Below are 20,530 nucleotides of genomic sequence, written 5' to 3'. Positions count from 1 at the left end.
GAGCAATTTCTGCCAAATGTAGAGTAAAAACCAGACTGGAGTACATCTAAAATAGCATGAAATGAGAGAAAAATCAAGACAGCAGAGATGAAAGCATGTTCAGTTTGGACGCAAAAGGGAGGAGGGAGATGGGACAGGAAGGTCTGGTGAAGGTTTTTTTGAGGAGTGGCGTGATCACAGCATTTTGGACGTTAGAGGGGACAATCGCAGTTCCAAGTGATCGACTGAGTACATGATGCGTGGAAGAGGTGATTGCAGGGAAGATAGAACTAAGGAGCTGTGGGGAATGGGTTCAGAAGAAAAAGCGAGTGAAGAGGAGGAGGGAAGCTTCCTCCTTTTGTGAGCTCAGAAAAGAGTGTAGCTAAGGCAAAGGAAGGGGAGGTGAAGAGGGGGAGGAGGAAGCAGTCTGGGGGACAATACAAGATTGATCTTGTCCATCTTCATGGAAGAAGCCATCCATAGGCCGAGCAGAGGATGGGAAGTGGAGACATTTTTTGAGGGTGTTGGTGAGTGTGGCAGAGGTGGGGATGGGGGATGAGGGGTTTGGAGGCAACTGTGTCTGTCAGATGGATGTAATAATCTTGCTTGGTACGTGTAATAGCAGAATGGAAGGAGATGATCAGGATTTTGAAATGCATGGGAACAGGACTTCAGATACTCTGCAGAGCGGGAACGTAAGCAATCTGTGTAGCTGAGCAAGGCTGGGATTTAGCACAACCTACAGGTCTGGAGAGGCATGGAGCAAGAGTGTCCAAAGTAGAAGAGAGAATAGTGTTGTAAGAAGCAACTGCCTCGTCCACAGACACTCATGGTTGCAGAGGAGAGATGAGACAGTATATTCAGGAGGCAATAGACTGGATATTTCTAAGGGTAGGAGGTGGTAACTGGATGAGACTGCGGGGTCGGGGGGGGGGGGGGTGTTTGAAGTATTCAGATGGGATGATAGTTGCCTTGGAAGGCCAGGATTGGGATTTTATATCTTCAGCAGAGAGGAGGAGGAGGAGAAATGTACAGAGTAGAGATGCGATGACAATGACGAGCACAAGATACTGGTGGGGAGAGGTGGAGGCTGGATGAGAATTAGAATATTTTGAAGCTCGAGCACCAGATAGGGCAGGAGATAAAATGGCTGGGAGGCATGGGGTGGAAAATGTAGACCATGGACTTAATTCTTGCAGTGGTTTGTAGTGGGGAATAAGATTGGGTAGGGTAAGCATCAGAAAGTAGTGGAGCCATAGAAGTATGGAGAAGATGATGATGCTGCTGCTTGCCTGAGGAAGTCGTATGGCATGTGTTGAGGTGCTGGCTTTATGATCTTGATGAAGGAGCATGGGGTGGCAGATGCCCAGTTCTCAGTGGATTGTGGTGTACTGTTTATAAATTGTTCAGGTCCAGGTTAAGGTATTATAATTGTATCCGGGAAAATGCACGAAATGGGAAGGGAAGAGGGTGGGGCTAAAGTGAGCAAGTCTATTATAGGTGCAGTGGGAGGGTTAAAAGTCCCAAATGCAGATAGCTCAGCACAGACCTTGGGCTTTTGCACGCTTTCTCTCTCCTCAATTCTGAAAGGGGATTGGTCTCTTTGTTGACAGCTGTCAGTAAAGAAACCAATCATTGATCTTTTCACCCAGAGGGAAACTAACAATAATGTGCTGGGAGCTGTCAGCTGTATTGTAGTTAGTCCTCAGCCCAGCGGGCCACGTTTGGAGGTTCACAGGGTGGGGGAGGAGATTTGGTCAACACTTTTTTTTTTTTTTTTTTTTTTTTTTTTTTTAAATCTGGCTATATTTTATCTGGGTAATTTCTTATCAGGTTAAAACATAACCATTCGGCAGCACAGGATATTTAAAACTCTGGCACCATCCAACTAAGTCCCAAAATTTAACCAAATTCTTTTGAATATCAATCTCCCAATTATTAAGCGGGTCAGTGAGTGAGATTTTGTAAGATGAATTTGTCAGGGCTTGGTTTAAGATTATGGTGCCCATAGGCAGAGGACTAGGAGTGGGCGACTTTGACCCCAGGAAATCTCACAGCAGCAGGGGGGGGGGGGGGAAGACCCAGTTTTTGGGTGCCTCAGGGATCTCTACTTGGACCGGTGCTTTTTAATATATTTATAAATGATCTGGAAAGGGGTACGACGAGTGAGGGTGATCAAATTTGCAGATGACACAAAATTATGCAGAGTAGTTAAATCTCAAACGGACTGTGATGAATTGCAGGAGGACCTTGTGAGACTGGAAAATTGGGCATTCAAATGGCAGATGAAATTTAATGTGGACAAGTGCAAGGTGTTGCATATGGGGAAAAATAACCCTTGCTGTAGTTACACGATGTTAGGTTCTATCTTAGGAGCTACCACCCAGGAAAGAGATCTAGGCGTCGGTGGATAATTAATTGAAATCGTCAGCTCAGTGTGCTGTGGCAGTCAAAAAAGCAAACAGAATGTTGGGAATTATTAGGAAGGGAATGTAAAATAAAACAGAGGATGTCATAATGTCTTTGTATCACTCCATGGTGAGACCGCACCTTGAATACTGTGTGCAGTTCTGGTCACTGCATATAGCTGCACTGGAGAACGTGCAGAGAAGGGAGACCAAAATGACGAGGGGCATGAAACGGCTGCCCTATGAGGAAAGGCTAAGGAAGTTAGGGCTGTTCAGTTTGGAGAAGAGATGACTGAGGGGGGGGGGGGGGATGATATGAAAGAAGTCTACAAAATCATGAAAGGACTTGAACAGGTTTTATGTAAATCAGTTATTTACTCTCTCAGATAATAGGAGGACCAGGGGGCTCTCCATGAAGTTGCAAATGGAAGAAAATTATTTTTCACTCAGCGCATAGTTAAGCTCTGGAATTCATTGCCAGAGGATGTGGTTACAGCAGTTAGTGTAACTGGGTTTAAAAAACGTTTGGATAAGTTCTTAAGAGGTTAAATCCATAAACTGCTATTATGGTAATTATAATCCTGGGGGAATTCTGTGGAGCACAGAATTTTCTCAGAATTGCCAAATTCTGCACAGAAGATGGCAGAGGAGACCCTGGCATGCCACGAATGGAGCACGCCAGTTGCGGCGAAGATGAAGGCCCTGGAGTGCTGCAAACGGAGCGTGCGCACCTTTCACAGCGAATATGAAGGCCATGTGTGCCTCGGGACGCACTCCACTTGCGGCAAAGAGGAAGGCCTCGCTGAGCATGAATGTATGTAGAGGGGTGTGTGTGTGAGAGAGAGAGACGGGAGAGAGTGGTGAGAAATGAGGAGGGGGTGAGAGACAGAGAGAAGGGGAGTGAGCAGTAGGGGTGAGAGAGACCAGGGAGGGTAAGCAGGGAGTGTGTGAGAGGGAGAGCCTATATGTGGAAACTGTGAAGCAGTGTGTAAGTGTGTGAGAGATTGGGAGCTGGTATGTATATAAAAAAAAAAAGGATCCTGTGTATGTGAGAATGCTGGCCCGTGTAAAGGGACTGTGTATCTGTGAGAGAGAGAGACATAGGTAGCCTGTGTGAGGGTATATGCGTGAGAGAGAAAGGGAGCTTGTGAGTGTGTGCATGCAAGAGAGAGGGACCATATATGAGGGGATGTGTGTGTGTGCGAGAGAGTGAGGGAGCCTGTGTGAGGGGGGTCTGTATCTGCACTAGAGAAAGGGGAGCATGTGTGTGTGAGAGAGGGAGGGACAAGAAGGAGCCTGTGTGAGGGGCAGTACTGAACAGGGTCAAACTCTGGGAGTGGAGATAAGAGTAGAAGGGGTTGAGCCTAGAGGTGGAGGGGAGAGATACTGGCAGGTGGAGGAGATGGGGCCTGAGAGGGCAAAGTGGCCAGGGGAGTAGGGAGAGAGAGAGTGGAAGGGACACTCTTACAGTGAATTTCTAGGGAAATTCTGCTCAAAATATTTAAAATTCTGCACCTTTAAGTAATCAATTATTTCTTTATTAATTTAAAATGTAATTAACACAATTTACATGTCAGACCTTATTTTGACCAATATAAAGTTTGCCGAATTTTAAGTTTTTGTGCACAGAATTTATATTTTTTTTATGCGCAGAATTCCCCTAGGAGTATAATAAGCAATGGTAGCTTGTGGTTTATCTAATGTTTTGGGTACTTGCCAGGTTCTTGTGACTTGGACTGGCCACTGTTGGAGACAGGATGCTGGGCTTGATGGACCCTTGGACTGACCCAGTATGGCATGTTCTTATGTTCTTATGTTCTTATGCCTGTGTTGCCTGTTCATAAGTTTGGCCCGGATTCCAGTCAGACTTGATGTTGACTCTGGCTGGTGGGTAACTGGAGTTGCTACAGCTGGCTCCACCTGTCCCTGGTGATCTGTTACCCTCTGCCTATCTTAATTGGAGGAGAAATGTCATTTTTTTGATGAAGGAAACTATTTTTTTTTTCCCCTGAAATAAAACCAAAAGTTGCAACTTATACATTTCTCATGGAGCTTTTGGGAGGCTTTCGACTCCTGCTGTCTAGAACTTGGCTGAGTGAGCTAAATTTGCCCCTTAAAGTCTGGGACCACCTCAGAATAAGTTGTCGTAAGGTATCTTTCTGGGTGACCATATGGCAAGTCTGGCGCTTTATAGTGCAGTATTCATACGGCTGCTTGCTCCTTGATGTTCCGAGATTCAGCCGTCCTTCATCAAGTGCACGCCCTTCAATTCATGCTGTTGCACAGATGCAGTGCTAACTTTGTTTTTGCCTTTTTTTTTTTTTTTTGGTAGATGTTTATTCATTTGAAGAAGAGGAGGCAGTTGTGGACCCTCACATAGCCAAACACTTAGCGCATTTTGGAATTGATATGCTTCAGATGCATGCGGTAAGGAAAGTCTGCGTTCTGTAAAACTTAGCTGGCTTTTCTGGCTTCTTGTTTGCTTTTTTATTTTTTTTTTAAACGTGGTAAGTTGCATTGGGATCCTGCTGAGCTTGCATCGGTGTCCCACTACATTTTTACCCACTAGTTTTCTTCTGGAAAGCCACAGCTGTGAGGAGCAGCACTAGTGGCCTAGTGGTTAGAGCAGTGGGCTGAGAACGAGGGAAATCTGAGTTCAAATCCTCCTCCCTCCACTGGCACTACTTGCAACCTTGGGCAAGTCACTTTATCTCAGGTACCCCCTTTGGGGCGGCGGGGGTAATTTTCAAAAGCATTTCTGCGTAGAACGCAATTTTATGTGTAATTTCCCCGGGGTTGTGCATGTAAAAGTGAAGTGATTTTTGGGCATACATGAGAGATGTTGCTAGGGTTGGTGGGGGAGGTTGTGGAGTTAGGACAGGGAAACCGTTTTCACGCACACCCTCGATTTTTAGAATTGGTGTGTAAATATACCTGTGTGTGTCTGCACTTGCTCCCAAGCAAGTGTAAATGGAAGCATGATGGCAGAAAAAGACCAAAGGCCATGCAGGGTTCCCTGTACAGCTGCTAATTTTCAAAGCGGTCTTAGGTGCCAAAGTGTGCTTGGGAAATTAGGGCTGGAGTCCTTGTGTACTTGCTACAGTTCTGCGTGGGCCATTTATAAAATTGCCCTCCTCGATTCTAAGCTCTTTAGGGCAGGGACTTATTGTACCAGAATTCCAATAATTCCAATAAGCCGCCTGGAGCATCATTTGGGACGGTGGGTTAAAAGCCCTAAAATTATTATAAATAGTTTCTGCATTTATATGCAGTGTCCCTGTGTCAGTTTTATCATTCAAGCGGGTCTCTGAGGCACTTGGAAAGTGACTTGCTGAAGGTCACAATGAGTATCGGCGGCAGAAGTAGGATTTAAATCCAGGTCCATTAGTCTAACCATTAGGATACCTCCTCGATGCACTGCTAAGCTTTAGGCTTTGAAGGAATGGTTTCGTAAAAAATTGTTGTGTAGAGCAAAAAGCCTTGCAGCTGTGAAATCCTAATTCCATCTTGAAACGGCACAAAAGCGGACAACTGACCTCACATCCCAAATAATTGGGGGAAACCACTGCATGCTACTGCTGATGTTGCAGATCATTCTTTCATTCTTAGACAAAATAACTGTATGGCGGTGCTTTCTTTGCACTGGGAATGGGGGAGGCAGTGGTTTATATTTTCAGAAGTTGAGTGGGATTGACCTGTGATATGGAGTTTATAATTTTTTTTTTAAAATTACATTTTTATTGAAAAACAGTTGTTTTCCAGTCGCATAGAATATGAATAATACATGACATAAACCCTTGTAAAACACTTTACTGAATCCCTAAACCTACCCTCCACCCCTCTATTGAATTTCAACAGTCCAGGAAAGCTGCACTCTTGTGTTTATCCCAAACTTGAAAAACATTCCAAATTTTTTCAAGCTTCCCAACAGTTTTATATTTAAGTGCTGTCAGCTTTTCCATTTGAAAAATATGTAGAAGATGTTTATAAATTGAAAGTTTGCTAGGAGGTCTCTTCTTTTTCCAGTGGGTGGCTGTTTCGCATCGTGCCGCTAGATGGATTTGGGATATCAAGTAGTTTGTATGTTTTGTCATCCCATCCACTGGGGCCGACAATATTAAAACCAAAGGATCACTGTCCAGAGTAAATTGAGTAATATCCCTAACTAGCTTTTGAATCATATCCCAAAAGGGGTCAATCCCTGGACAAGACCACCACATATGGTCCATAGACCCTCGATTCCACATTCTCACCAACATAATCTGACAAACGTGGCTTTGTCTAACCAGGGTATAATACCAACATAAAACAGATTTTATAGGAATTTTCAGCTAAAGAAACAGCACCAGAAGTTTTCCAAACTCGCCACCTGATAGCTGCCCAGTCTTCTTCCTGGTTGAGCAAACCATCAGACGGGTAACCCAGTCTCTTATAAATATGTGAAATCAATCCCTTGAGCGATATCCCCTTAAGACAGTCATTTTCAAATATAGATGGCCCCTTGCCCATCCATATTGAACCCAGGGCCTGATGCATATATGACCTTAATTGTAAATAGCAAAATAATCACCCGCTACTAAACTTATATTTATTCCTTAAATCTGTAAAAGTTGGTCCCAGGAGCTGTCCCATGTGAATGAGACCCTTACTTTCCCATAAAAGGAATCTTGCACCTTCCATTCCAACTGGGAAATCTTCATTATACTTATAGGCATTAATTGAGATACATGTCTCTAGCTATCCTAGGTGATGTATGCTGCCATACAAAATTAAGAAATCAGTTCTGAATCGTTTTAAGGTCCCCTTGGAGAAGATCTACAGGAAGCACCTGAAAAAGATGACAAAGCTCGGCAGAACATTCATTTTTAATACGGCGATTCTCCCTAACCAGGAAATATTAATTTTATCCCACGTATACAGGTCTTGCATTAATTCTTTAAGATAGGAATAATTCAGATTAGCCAATTGAGTGATATCAAACTCTTTTCACTGCTAAATATTTGACATGTTCTGAAGCCCAATTAAAAGGGAAACAATCACGTAGATGATTTTCTAGCTCTTGAAGAACGGACAAATTAAGAATTTCGGACTTACTCATGTTCATCTTGAATCCTGAGGCTCTACTGTATAATGTGAGCTCATGCACCAAAACCAGTAAAGACATCAAAGGGCTGGACAGGTTGAACATGACATCGTCCACAAATGATGAAATCTTATAATCTACACTGCCTACCCTAATCCCTGTAATATCCACTCTAATTCTGATCCTTTCTGCTGATGGTTCCATAACAAGGGCAAAGAGAAGTGGGGAGAGAGGGCACCCCTGCCTCGTCCCCCTCTCCAAAGGGAATCACTCAGATAGCCTGCGGCTTATCGTAAAGCTTCCATATCCAAATATTGAACTGTACCCCCCCAACCCATATTTTTCTATAATTTTATACATAAATTGCCAATGGACTCTATCAAATGCCTTTTCAGTGTTGATAGTTAGTAGTAAAGCCTCTTGTCTGTCTGGTTTCTTTCATTGCCCAAATAAGATTCAAGACCCTCCGAATATTATCTGATGTGTTCCTTCCCATTATAAATCCTGATTGGTCTGCATGCTCCAGACCTGGCATCAACTTTGCTAGCCGATCAGCCAGTACTTTGGCGAGGATTTTAACATGAATGTTAAGTAACAAAATAGGTCTATATGACCCACAGACCATATTGTCCCTCCCTAGTTTTGGAATAACAGTAATGCTTGGTAACTTCATCGGGGGTAACTCACCTTCCATTAGCAGTGAGTTATATAATCTTCTAAGTGAAGTCACCAACTGAGGAGAAAATTGCTTATAAAGCACACAGAGTACCCATCTAAGCCCGGTGACTTATCTAATTTTAAGCCTTTAATAGCCAAGGCAACCTCTCCCGTCAAAATCTCTTTAACATCTTTTGTTCCGGGTTTAGACAAATATCCATCAATATCTTCATCCTTAAATCGTCTCCCTTCTTGCGATACAGGTCCCAAAAGTCCTGAAACCTTTTTTTTTTTTTTTTTTTTAAATTAGACTACTGTCCTGTTCTAAACGCCCCTCAATTTTTATCTCCGAAACATGAGACAGTACCATTCGTTCCTTCAATTTCAATGCTAAAAGCTTTGAGGCTTTGTTTCCCTGCTCATAATAACTTTGATAATTAATTTGATCAAGCATTAACATTTTCAAATGATCCTGTGCCCTTTCCAAATTAGCCAATACTTTTGGTGTTCCCTTTTCTTTTATGTTGTTTCTCTAAATCTCTCTGATAAGAGTTCCTCAAGTCTGTCGCCTTCTATTGTGCTTTCTGCTGCTTCTGGGAAGCCCACGTAATGAGTTCTCTTAAAACATATTTTAATCTGCCCCATAGAATCGTGTCATTAACTTCTCCAGTCCTCATAATCAAAATAATCTTGTATCTCTTGTTTGCTTTTTTGACAAAGATTCTCATCCCCTAATAAGGAGTCATTCAGTCTCCAGGATTTCCTTGGCTGGAATGGACTAAAATAAAAAATGCAGCCCAAATGGGTACATGATCAGCCCACACTCCTGCATCTGTTTCCACCCATGTAAGCTTTCCTACTAAAGTAGCTGAACAAAATAGCATATCAATACAACAATAAGATTTATTTGGATTGGAGTAAAAAGTAAAATCTTTTGTAGTAGGAAACCTAAATCTCCAACTATCCACCAACCCATACATTTCAAGAAGGTGTAATTGCTTTTGATGAGCTTTTTGAGAAGCTCCAGTAATTCTGGAGTTATCAATGGAGGGACGTAGTCAAATTTAAAATCACCTCCTAATATCATTGGACAATTAACAAATCCCACCATTTGTTTTGTCAGGGATTCGAAGAAAAGGCCCTGGTTCTGATTAGGGGTGTATATGTTAGCCAACATATCCATGCCTTCAGTATTTGCATGAAGGAATATATACCGACCCTCTCTCTCTTTGTACCTCCCTGATGTGCAAGTTCAAAGATCTATGCAAAAGAATCCCCACTCCTCTGCTCTTTTTGTCACCTGCTGAAGCTAGAAAAATGTGTGTGTAGTTTCGGTGTTTGAATAGGTGATCATCTTTTTTTCCTAAATGTCTCCTGAATAAAGGCAATATCTAACCCTTTGTCTACCTAATTCCTTAAGTTGTCTCTTAGTATGTATATTAGGACCCTGGACATTTATAGAAACAATTTTCTTAATAGATGCCATTGGTTAACATTAAATTGCCCTCTCCCCCCTTGCCCATATGAGGAAGTTCGACCTCCTGCCCCTTCTGACAGACAGCTTTTCCCCTCACTGTATTCCCTCCCTCTCCCTCTAAACTCTCCCAACCTCCACTTCATAACTGGCTGACAGCGCCCTATCGAAGAATGGCCCCCATCCTCCAGATGCAGAGCAGTATTTGAAATATCAGTATAGATACTGTTTACAAAAGCATAGTCGTATTCAGCAACAACAAACTAAAACTCCTTTTTTCCTTCAAACTTACTTAGAGAAATCAGAAAGCAAAATAACTCTCCTATTTTTATCCAGGTATTGCGCACTGCGTGGAAACATTTCACTGTTACAGATCTTCCATGAAAAGGTTCACATAAATTGGCTTCTCTGAAAATCTTCCTTTATGCCAGAGATGCTTTCTTTCCAGGAGATAGAAAAAGCTTGCCAGGCCCCCATAGATATTCCTGTCTTTTTCTTGGGTACAACCAATTGCAGATATGTGACATCCATAGCCACTCTTTGAAATGCGTGAAACGCCTCTTCTCTGGACTTGACTCTGTAACTGACTCCATTTACCGTGAATGCTAGACCAAAGGGAAAAGTCCAGCGACACCTTATATTTTCTTCTCGGAGTTTCCCAGTTATGTCTCTTAACTCTCCACAATGGCGCAAAGTAGCCGGAGCCAGGTCATTGTATATGGTCACTTTATGACCTTCCCAAAGCACAGTTCCTGGAGACCTGGCCACCCCCATGATTTTTCTCCTTAACTGAAAAATCTTTCAAACAGGCCACAATGTCCCGGGGGAGGTTTCCCTTTTGTTGCCCCAAAGCCCAATTTGTGCCCGCTCATCTGAATCGACACTACCATCATTCCATAAAGTGGAGCAGATAACACTGTGTCTGAGCAATTTCATCCTCATATTGCACACTTTCAGGCAAGCCTCGGATGGAAATATTCCGCCTGGATCTCTTCTCCAGATCCTCGATCTTAACCAAAATTTCTGCTTGACTATCCAATACTATTGACGTGGAACTCGCCGCCTTCCCGTCTTTGCTCGACTCCCTCCACCCGGCCTCACAACTTGGACATCTCACCCCACATCTCGTTCATAAAATTCATTATCTCTTTCTTAACGAACATTATGTTCTGGTAGAGATTGTGAAACCATCCCTTCAGCTCAGCTCAGTTAAGTGCCTGATCTGCCGATGACTTTCTCTCCCGCCGCACTATCAGCCTCAGAGTCAGATGAGGCCTGCGACCTGCTCACATGCTTTTCCGACTTTGCTGCTATGCTCAGGGAAGTGCTTCGAATTGGCGATTTTTTTTTTTTTTTTTTTTTTTAAGGGTCCCCATCCCAACGATAGTAAGTTAGGTGCACAGCATGCTTAAACTCCCATCTCAGAGATCACTTTCTCTCCATGGAGTAATTTTTATTGTTTTGATTGGGAAAGGAATATTTGTTTAGTTATGTTCTATGGTCTTTTCTGTTTTACCTAGTGGGAGGAGGGGACAGGACAGGTTGTATTAGAGATTTTGTTTACTGGAATTGTAGGGATATGATTTTTTTGAATTTAGTGATTTTGTTTAATATACTTATGTATTTAATTATTTTGTAACGTGTTGAGCATGGGTTTACCTGTAGAAAGGCAAAACACAACTGAAATGCATATAGATATACATGTATATTATATATCTATAACTGTATGGCTAAGATATATCCTTAATGGTGGTAGTGGTCTTTAGGTGAGTGGTCAGTCAGGACAGTGCATGAAAGCACTTGTTGTAAGGAAGACCACTGAGTGGCAACACATTTCGCTGTGGTCAGGACCCAGAATAACTGCAGACCGCTCCAAAGCTGTGGTTCCAAAGACCAATCTGACTTTATTTACGCAGGAAATCTATTTACATGCTGCTTTTCACAGGAGCAATAAGTGTGCACAATTCTCAAATTCTGTGTTGAGCATATGGCTTAGGCTTTACAGATGCAACAGAGAGTTCCCTGGATTGCCTGGCAGTTCTTCCTCTGCCATACTTCCAGTGTACTCTGTCTCTCAGCTCCTTTCTGCTCTGGCTTCTTTCAGCATACGTGCACTCGCTGCCTCCACACAGTGAACCAGCTCCACAACTACTGAACATCTCCCCTTTGAGCATGCTTAAAACATTCCCTGTTCCACTATGGACTTAAATATAGGGCTGCACAATTCTCTAGGTCATTTAGGCATTGTGGCCCTTGATCATTTTACTCCTATGGTCCAGGGACCGCAACTGCAGTACATTTTTTTTTTTAAGTTTATTTATTTAATGAACTTGTACGCTGATCTGCAATTCTCATCAGCACATGTAAAATTAAAACCTAGCAAAGACATGGTTTTTATAGGTGCATGGGAGAATTCTAGTTTAACTAGAAGGACTGTGCTGCTTATACAATATCTTTCCTCCAGACAGAGAATGGGGTGACAGACGATGATGTGAAACCTCGAATCAGCGAGTGGGAAGTGATTCAGGAGGCAGGGCTGAAGCTGAAGCCAATCTATGGTTCTGGATACACGGGCATATGGAACCTGGGAAACAGCTCTTACCTATCTACGGTCATGCAGCTCATCTTCAGCATCCCCGAATTTCAGCGCATGTAAGTATCTCCCTAGTATCCGCTGTGTGTTCTGGGGTGTGCACACCGTATGGAGAGATCTATTATGGAAATGCTCACGAGCATGTGGCATGCCTACAGGACTCCTGTCGCAAACCTTCGAAGCACAGATGCAGAAATCCAGTCCTTGGTACAAAACCGGTCTGCTTTTCAAGGTATTTGTGCTATGCAAATTAACCTGCTTCCTAACCCACATCTATGCCAATCTATCTGTATATTCATTGTTGACTTCCTTAAAGCTATACCTGTTTGCAGCCTGGTCTGGGAATGTTCATCTTTGCTTTATCTGCAGGTGATACACAAGCAGACGTTACTCCTGGAGCCATGTTTTCCGCGTCTATTAAAATTGAAAGAATTCATTTTGTGCTCACCTAGAAAATTTTGCCGTGTGAAGGAACCATACTGGGATGCTTTATGTGGCTCCTGAGACACATGGGGTGTATCACTACACTGCAGGGATGTGCATCCATTCGTTTCATTTGTTTGGATGCGTATTGAATGAATGAATGTACGCACGAGAAATGGTGTGTGCCCAATGGATTCACTTCAGATGGACACACATACCATTCGTTTTGTGCATGCATTTGCCATTATATATGTGTGAAACAAATGGATATCCAAAAACTAATGAATGCAAATCCCTACTATACTGTGAGAATGTCTACTCCAGATCTTCCTTGTTGCATGTCCTTGATCATGACCCACTTTTAGATATTTCACAGCTGATTAGACGGCATATGGAGCTTGTGCACTAGGAGGGAGGATATATTACCTTCTTTCTAAAGAGCACCACGCTCATTGTCATGGTGACACATCCCAATTGATGAGTTTTGGAAAGCTGCAAAGTCTTGGGATGCCATTTGTATAACCACTACAGACGCACATATTTTACTGTTGCTCACCAGGTATGTGGGAAACCTTCCCAGGATATTTGACTACTCTCCTTTGAACCCAACACAAGATTTCAACACACAGATGTAAGTGTCAAGTGTCAGATTTCTGGTGTAAAGCACATTGAACGGTCAAGATGCCAGAAACGGAACATATGCGGCCTTATTTTCAAAATGCGGACCCCTTTTAGCTCTGTTCTTTGGAAAGCTGCGAGACCCACAGGAAGTAGTTTGGGGGAGATTATGAAAGGTTGTATGTAAATTGTTGTGAAACATGTAATCAGTGTTTCATGTGCCTCATGATGGAATGAGCCATATATATAAAAAAAAAAATGCTAGATTCTGAATTCATGGGAAAGAACAGGAAAATTTAAAAAAAAATGAACTTCATGTTTTTCTTTATGAAGGATGTTTCCATATTATAGGTGGTTTGTGGGAGGGGGAAACAGAAAATCAGGGGTTAGTCTTATCAATGGGAAATAGAATTGGGGGGGTTATCAGGTGTGGGGGAGCACATTAAGGGGAGTCTTAGTCCCTGGAAAACATGGTGGGAGCATGAGGGGGGAGGTAGGTTGTAAACTATGAGGAAAACACATTAAGGAGTTTATGAGGGAAGAATTGAAACCTTAAGCTTAGTTTATAGATAATCTTTCTTGTCAGAGCCTATCTGATATAAAACCTGTTCACATCAGATTTTTTTTTTCTGTCTGTTTTCCCTTCACAGGACTAAGTTAGGACATGGGTTACTTTCCGGTCAGTTTTCCAAACCTCCCATGAAATCCGAGCTGATCGAGCAGGTGATGAAAGAAGAACACAAGGTATCTGGGCGCATGCATGTGCCGTGTGATATCTTGAGGGGGGGGAAGAGTCACGGAGCGCGTTGTCCCCCCCCAGCAACAGGTGCAGGAGGCAGGAACTGATGAGCACGACAGTTGGCGCCTTTCAGCCTTACTCAGGAGAATGGCGAACCGGACTTCCAGCTGATCAGAATCTGTTTCCGGACAGCCTGCCTTCCCATGGATTTAGGGGACCTTTTATATACTTAGAGAAAGATTTGGTAGAAAACGACATAGCCTTTCTTGTTTTAGAGAGATTATCACCTGGAATCTGTAACTTTCCTCTGCCAAGGAATTTCCTTGAGGGGAAAATTCTTTCTCTTCTCCTGTGTAGTTTTAAGCAGTGGCGCAACCGTACGGTCACATTTGCAGTTTTCAAGATTTTATATAGGTTTTTATTGATCCCGACTCGCTTCCTCGAAATATAGTAGCAGCATTTGCTGTCTGAGGGAGAAAAGTGCTCTTAAATGAAGTGGTTTTTTTTTCTGATTCAGAGCTTGTTTCTGGGTGCTATGTGCCCCCCACTTCCCCTCCCCAATAGGGACCTGGGTCTTGGAGCATAGGGCTCCCTAATAGGCTCAGCAGAAGTTTTGAGCTTTGCTGGAGAGGGGCATTCCCTAAGCCCAAGCCACGGATGGAAAAAAACCGTATCCTTTAAAAGTATTTTACTGCTGTTCATCCCAGGTAGTATAAACCAGGTTTTTGGCTGGGCTGAAATACCCCTTTGGTGGTGGTGGTGGTGGTGGAAAGGTATAAGCTGTCTGAAATGGAAGCGCTTTTTTTCCTTTCACTGTTACTCGTGGCGTTTCTGTTGCGTTCGGTAGGGCTGCAGTATAGTATTGGTCACGGGGAAAGAAGCTTCTCTGCCAGGTCGTCAGCGACATCATTAGGAAACAAAATGGCTCCCTCCAGGTCAGTTTGATTGGCTGTTCAGTCCAAGAGAAAATGGGGAATATTGTGAGGAAAAAAAATTCACTTGGCAAGGTGGGTTGTTAATTTCACAGCATACCTTAGAGACTGAGTCAGAGGCCGGTCTCCTTTCTAAAGTGTTCCCCACACACCCTGGCCTACAGTCTTTACGTGAGCAGACTCAAAAGCTCTCTTGCGCTCCACCAGCTGAGGGGCAGGCCTGGTATCTGGGTCAGTGTCGGATGCTTCGCCGTTCTCACGACCTAGCAGTGTACTTGACCAGTGGCAGCCTGTAGTTCCCTGTACGTACCAGGATCAGTCCAGGACACCTGGGTTGTGACTCCGCACCAGTAGGTGGAGACAGAGCAAAACTTGTGGGCGGAGCCATATATAAGCCCCTGTGCCAGTCACAGCCCCTCAGTCTTACTCTGTCTCCAGTAGGTGGTGCAGGTCTAGTCACAGCCTCTGAGTGGCCTGAGGACTGATAGTTGGTTAGTCAGGGTCATGGTGGTTTTATTGGTTTCAGTTTATCGGTTTTGGTTATTTAAAAAAAAACAAAAAAACAAACAAAGAAAGAAAAGGATTTGAAGGTGAGAAGAGACATGAAGAAGCTGTCCGTCCTGCCTCCCAGGGGGGTGGGAAGGTTCTGAGGGGACTATCCCCCCCTGGTTGAGGCCGCTGCTGAGGGTCGAGGACCCGGCCTACCACTGGCAGCAGCGTGGGGGTGACACCGGGGAGCCCGGTTCACTCACCCCCAACAGAAGCAGGAGACCCAGGACCCTGGACAGCGTCAGGTTTGCATATAAAAAAAAAAAAAAAAAAAATTGTACTTTTATTTTTCTTGTGCGGCTCTCCGTTTTCTTCGCCGGTGGGGAGTTTTCTCGGTTCGGCGAGGCGCGGGGAGTGTTTTCGGCAGTAGGAATTGATTATTTTAGTTTCTGTCTTGTTAGTGCGCCGTCCGTTCCGCCGCGACCGCATGGAGGCCGAGGGGAACGGTTGGCCATGCTTGCGGCTCGGCGCGCGCGCAGCTCCCGCGTGAGGGGATTTGCTCCGTTTGCATCCCGGGCGGGAGGGACCGTCCGGGACAGACAGGGGGAGCCGATCCCGGTCGGCACGTTTGCAGTCGCGCGTTTTCGCCGCTCCAGTCATGCCGGCTGACCCCTTCCCGCTCAGCGCGGGAGCGGCGGCCATCTTGGGGTCAGCTCGCGAACTTGTGCGCGAACCGGTAGGGAATCCCGGCATGCCTCCCGTGTTGTCTCCTTAGCGGAGGCCTTCGGGGGGAGTCCCCCGGGGGGGCTGAGTCCTCGGATGAGGCTAGCGTGGATGGGAACTCCTCGTTTCGGGGTCCTCATTTTTCGGACGTTTTCGCGCCCACGCGCCTCTAGCAAGCTCGGCTCTCCTCAGGCTGCGCAACGAGGGGCGCAGTATCGTTGGCCTTGCTTCGGGGGGTGCTTGTTCGGCGGCGGCATTTCGCTCTTGCGGCGTACTTGGTCGCGGGGACCGTCCGGTGGCCTTCCCCAAGCAGTTTTCTGCCTGCCGCGGGCAAAGATTTAAAAAAAAAAAAAAAAATTCTACACAGACTTTTCACGCGAAATTTGGCGGGAAAGTCGGCCATCTTGGTGCGGCGTCGAGCGCGACACCAAGCGCGGCAGGCCCCAGGGGTTTGTTCCCTCATTTCCGTTCCCCCCCCCCCCCAGTTGCCGGCTCCGCGGTCTGTTTTGCCATTGGAGGCGGTGGGGGGGGAGGACCGGGGGAGACACGCCACGATCTCTGAGGGACTCTTTGTCCCTGGTTTTTCTTTTGGCCAGGCATAGGCCCTTTAAGGCTGCAGTGCCCACAAGCGACCTTCTGGCCAGGCGGAGAGCCTGAGAGGCCAATCAAGTTAGGACCGGACGCGTACTCGGCCGCAGTTCGCGGTGGGGCGATTCATAGCCAAACGCCCGTTGCGGGCCATACCGCCTGGTTTGGGCACGGTCCCTACCTCTGCCTCGTCGGATCCGGTAATTTCCTAGGTGTCCTCCCCTCCTCCGAAGGGGGCTGAGGGAGATGTCGACGTTTGAATCTTCTGGTCCGGAGATTTCCAAGGCGCCCTCCCCGCCTCCGAGGGGGGCTGAGGGGGATGGCACGCCGCCGCAGTGGACGGCTGGGCAGGCACAGCCTTCAGAAGGGGATTACTCGAGCTCTATCCACCTCTTCATCAGGAAGGAGCTGGCCCTTGATTCCCACCATCCTGGAGGGGTTGGTCATCCCACCCCGCTGGGGGTAGTCTCGGCTGGGCTTCATTCCTTTTCACCTGTCTGTGTCATCCCTGCTCTATCGAGAATAGGATACTCCGGCTTTGCACCTCCAGGTCACGAACGCTATGGGTAAGCTCTCTCTCTTGCCGGAGATCGACTGATTCCCGAGGCTCGAGGATAAATTCAGGGTGCGGTTTTCATTTTCGACCAGGTCCCGCTTTCGTGATCCCAGGACGTTGCGTTCTCCAAAGTCTCCTGGTCAGTCGTATAGGTCTTCTTCCTCCCGGACCCCGCCATGGCAGCAGCAGTCCTTTCGGGGGAAACAAGGGAGCCCCGGCAAGCGCGGTTGATTTCAGTTGTAGAGAGATGGGCCGGTGTATCGTCAGACCAGTGGGTCCTCCGCGTGATCAGACTCGGCTGCCTCCTCCGTTCCGGTCAACCGCACGGCAGGGGCCGTTACTCCATTTACTTCGTCGTCCCCAAGAGAGGCGGTACGGCAGATCTATTCTGGATCTTGGTAGAGTGAACTGATGCCTTCGCGATGCCTTCGCGTTTCTCACTTCAAAATGGAGTCGGTTCGGTCGGTAATTGCTGCGGGGCGGCCCGGCGAGTTTTCTGGCCTCCCTGGATTTCGCGAAGGCGTATCATCACATAGGCATTCAGCCGTCGTTCCTGTTCCTCATCAGGTTCTGCGTTTTTAGGATGGCACTGCCAGTTACAAGCGCTCCTGGTTGGTCTCGCGACGGCCCCCGCACGTTCACGAAGGTGATGGTCGCGGTGGTGGCGCGGCTGCGCCAGTATGATCTGGTCTATCCGTCCCTGGACGATTGGTGGATTCGGGCGAAGCCCGAGGATCAATGTCTGTTGTCAGTGGGCCAGGGTCTTATACCTTGGCAGTCCCTAGGATGGGTGGTCAACTTCAACAAGAGTCATCGGGCACCCTCGCGGACCTTGAAATTTCTGGGAGCCGTTGTCGACACGTTGCAGGGCTAGGTGTTCCTGTCACACGATTGGAGATACGAGCTGCCAGCTCAAGTACGGCGCTTCTTGTCTGCGACTGCCTTGCGGTCCGGGGTTATATGGCTTCTGAACGGCAAGATTCACGCCTGCGCTGGTTTCCTGGGCGTTCGCTCATCTGCGGCCTTTTACCATCGTCCTTACTATCTTGCTGGGCGCCGGTTTCCGAGGAGTTCCACTTACCGCTTCCACTAGGGGGACTCGCGAGGTCCAGCCTGCTCTCGTGGCTGGATTCCAGTCATCTGTCCTCTGGAGTGTCTCTTCTGGTGCCCAATTGGACGGTGGTGACCGCGGATGCCAGCCTCTCCGGTCGGGGAGCGGTCTGCCTAGGGAGCTCGATCCAAGGCCTATGGTCAGTGTCGCTAGCCCAGTGGTCTATCAACAGACTAGAGACCAGAGCGGTCCGTTGGGCTCTGCAAGCCTTCCTACCGGTAGTGCGGGGAAAGGCAGTCCGAATGTTGTCGGACAACGCGACCACCATGACCTACATCAACCGCCAAGGCGGGACAAGGAGCCCACAGGTGGCGGAGGAGGCTCAGCGCTTAATGGTCTGTCAGGACTCCATCTCGGCCACATGGCAGCCTCTCACAGTGCAGGAGTCGGCAACGTTCAGGCGGATTTACTCAGCCGGCATCGCCTGGATCCCGGTGAGTGGGAACTGGCGGACGAAGCGTTGCCTCTCATTTGCGAGAAGTGGGGAGTGCCCCACATGGATCTGATGGACACGTGGCACAACGCGAAGGCTCCGCGATGTTTCGGTCGAAGTCGAGAAAAGGGGGCGGAAGGCGTCGATGCGTTGGCGCTTCCCGGGCCGACGGATGTTCTGCTGTACGTGTTTTCTCCCGTGGCCGATGAACGGCAAGATTCTGCGGCGCATAGAGTTGCACTCAGCCATCGTGCTCCCGGTGGCACCGGAGTTGCCGCGCCGGCAGTGGTTCGCAGACCTCATCCAGCTCACAGTGGCGGCACCCCTTCAGCTCCAGGGGATGGCGGGTCTACTCCATCAGGGCTCCGTCTGTTTGGAGACTGCGGATCACTTCTGCCTCGCGGCATGGTTTTGAGAGGAATCGGCTGAAGAGAAAAGGTTACTCAGCTGCGGTGGTAGCCACGTTGCTACGTTCCAGGACACAGGCGACGTCCCTGGCTTATGTCCGTGTCTGGGTGGATTGGAGGAATGGTGCGTGCAGCGTGGGTGGTCCCTACTGCGGCTTCTGGCGTTCCTCCAAGCAGTTTTTTGCCAAGGTAAGGTCTGGCTTGTAGTTCCCTACGGGTCCAAGTGGCGGCGATTGGTTGTTTGCGAGGTAAGGTCCGTGGTACTTTCCTGGATCTTCACCCGGATATCTCCCGTTTCCTTCGGGGAGCTAAGCACCTTCGTCCTCCATTGCGTCTCCCCTGTCCAGCTTGGAACCTCCATTCCGTTCTCTCCGCTTTATGCGCGGCGCTGTTTGAACCCTTGAAACGCTTAACTATTCAGGATCTCACGTTGAAGACGGTGTTCTTGGTGGCGATTGCTTCGGCACGGCGTGTTTCAGAGTTACGGGCTTTGTCCTGTAGGGAACCCTTCTTGTGTATTTCCGATTCCGGAGTTTTTTTGCGGACGGTTCCTTCCTTCCTGCCGAAAGTGGTGTCGGCTTTCCATGTTTTTCAATTGAGCTATCCGCTTTTGCGGTCGGGGAGCCCTCTGATCCAGAAGCGAGGGATTTACGGAAGCTTGACGTGCGGAGATCCCCCCTTCGCTGTCTGGAGGTCAATTATCCATTTCGGGTCACGGCTCTTCTCTTTGTTTTGTTATCTGGTTCAAAGAAAGGAGTTGCAGCGTCCCGCACAACGCTTGCCACTTGGCTCAAGGAGGCCATTGGTTCGGCGTACTTGGTGCGGGGGAAAATCACTTCCCATGGGTCTTCGGGCTCCCTCGACTCGCTCTCCAGCTGCGTCTTGACCAAAGCTTCTCAGGTGTAGCCTCAAGAGATTTGCAGGGTGGCTACCTGGAAGTCGTTGCATACCTTTATCTGGCATTACCGGTTGGATGTCCGGGCTCACTATTCCGGGGGATTTGGAGAGAGGGTTCTCCGAGCGGGACTCTCTGCTTCCCACCCTCGGTAAGTTGGCTCTGGTACATCCCAGGTGTCCTGGACTGATCCTGGTACGTACAGGGAAAGGAAAATTAGTTTCTTACCTGATAATTTTCGTTCCTGTAGTACCAAGGATCAGTCCAGGATCCCGCCCGCAGGGCTTCGCTACAGTAACGGAGAGTCCGCTCATCATGTTTTCTTAGTTTTGCTGTTAGCTTGTTTAGCTCTCCCGGTTGGGGAATCCGGGTTCAAGTAGGAGTTTGGTGTTAGTTTAAAGTTAGAAGTGCATTTTCTAGCC

At 47.0% G+C, this 20,530-nt stretch overlaps 1 protein-coding gene across 1 annotated transcript in view; it reads left to right on the top strand.

The window, feature by feature from the left end:
• Positions 1–20,530, top strand: part of USP13 (ubiquitin specific peptidase 13) — a 202,053-nt gene that overhangs the window by 78,911 nt on the left and 102,612 nt on the right. Inside the window, 4 exon segments of the mRNA XM_029615535.1 lie at positions 4,720–4,814; positions 12,066–12,253; positions 13,177–13,248; positions 13,886–13,979. Coding sequence (XP_029471395.1) covers positions 4,720–4,814; positions 12,066–12,253; positions 13,177–13,248; positions 13,886–13,979 — 449 coding nt within the window.

This window comes from Rhinatrema bivittatum, chromosome 9 (assembly GCF_901001135.1).
Source record: "Rhinatrema bivittatum chromosome 9, aRhiBiv1.1, whole genome shotgun sequence".
Classification (NCBI taxonomy): domain Eukaryota; kingdom Metazoa; phylum Chordata; class Amphibia; order Gymnophiona; family Rhinatrematidae; genus Rhinatrema; species Rhinatrema bivittatum.
Note: the sequence above shows the minus strand (reverse complement) of the source record. Positions and strands in the feature narration are given on the sequence as shown.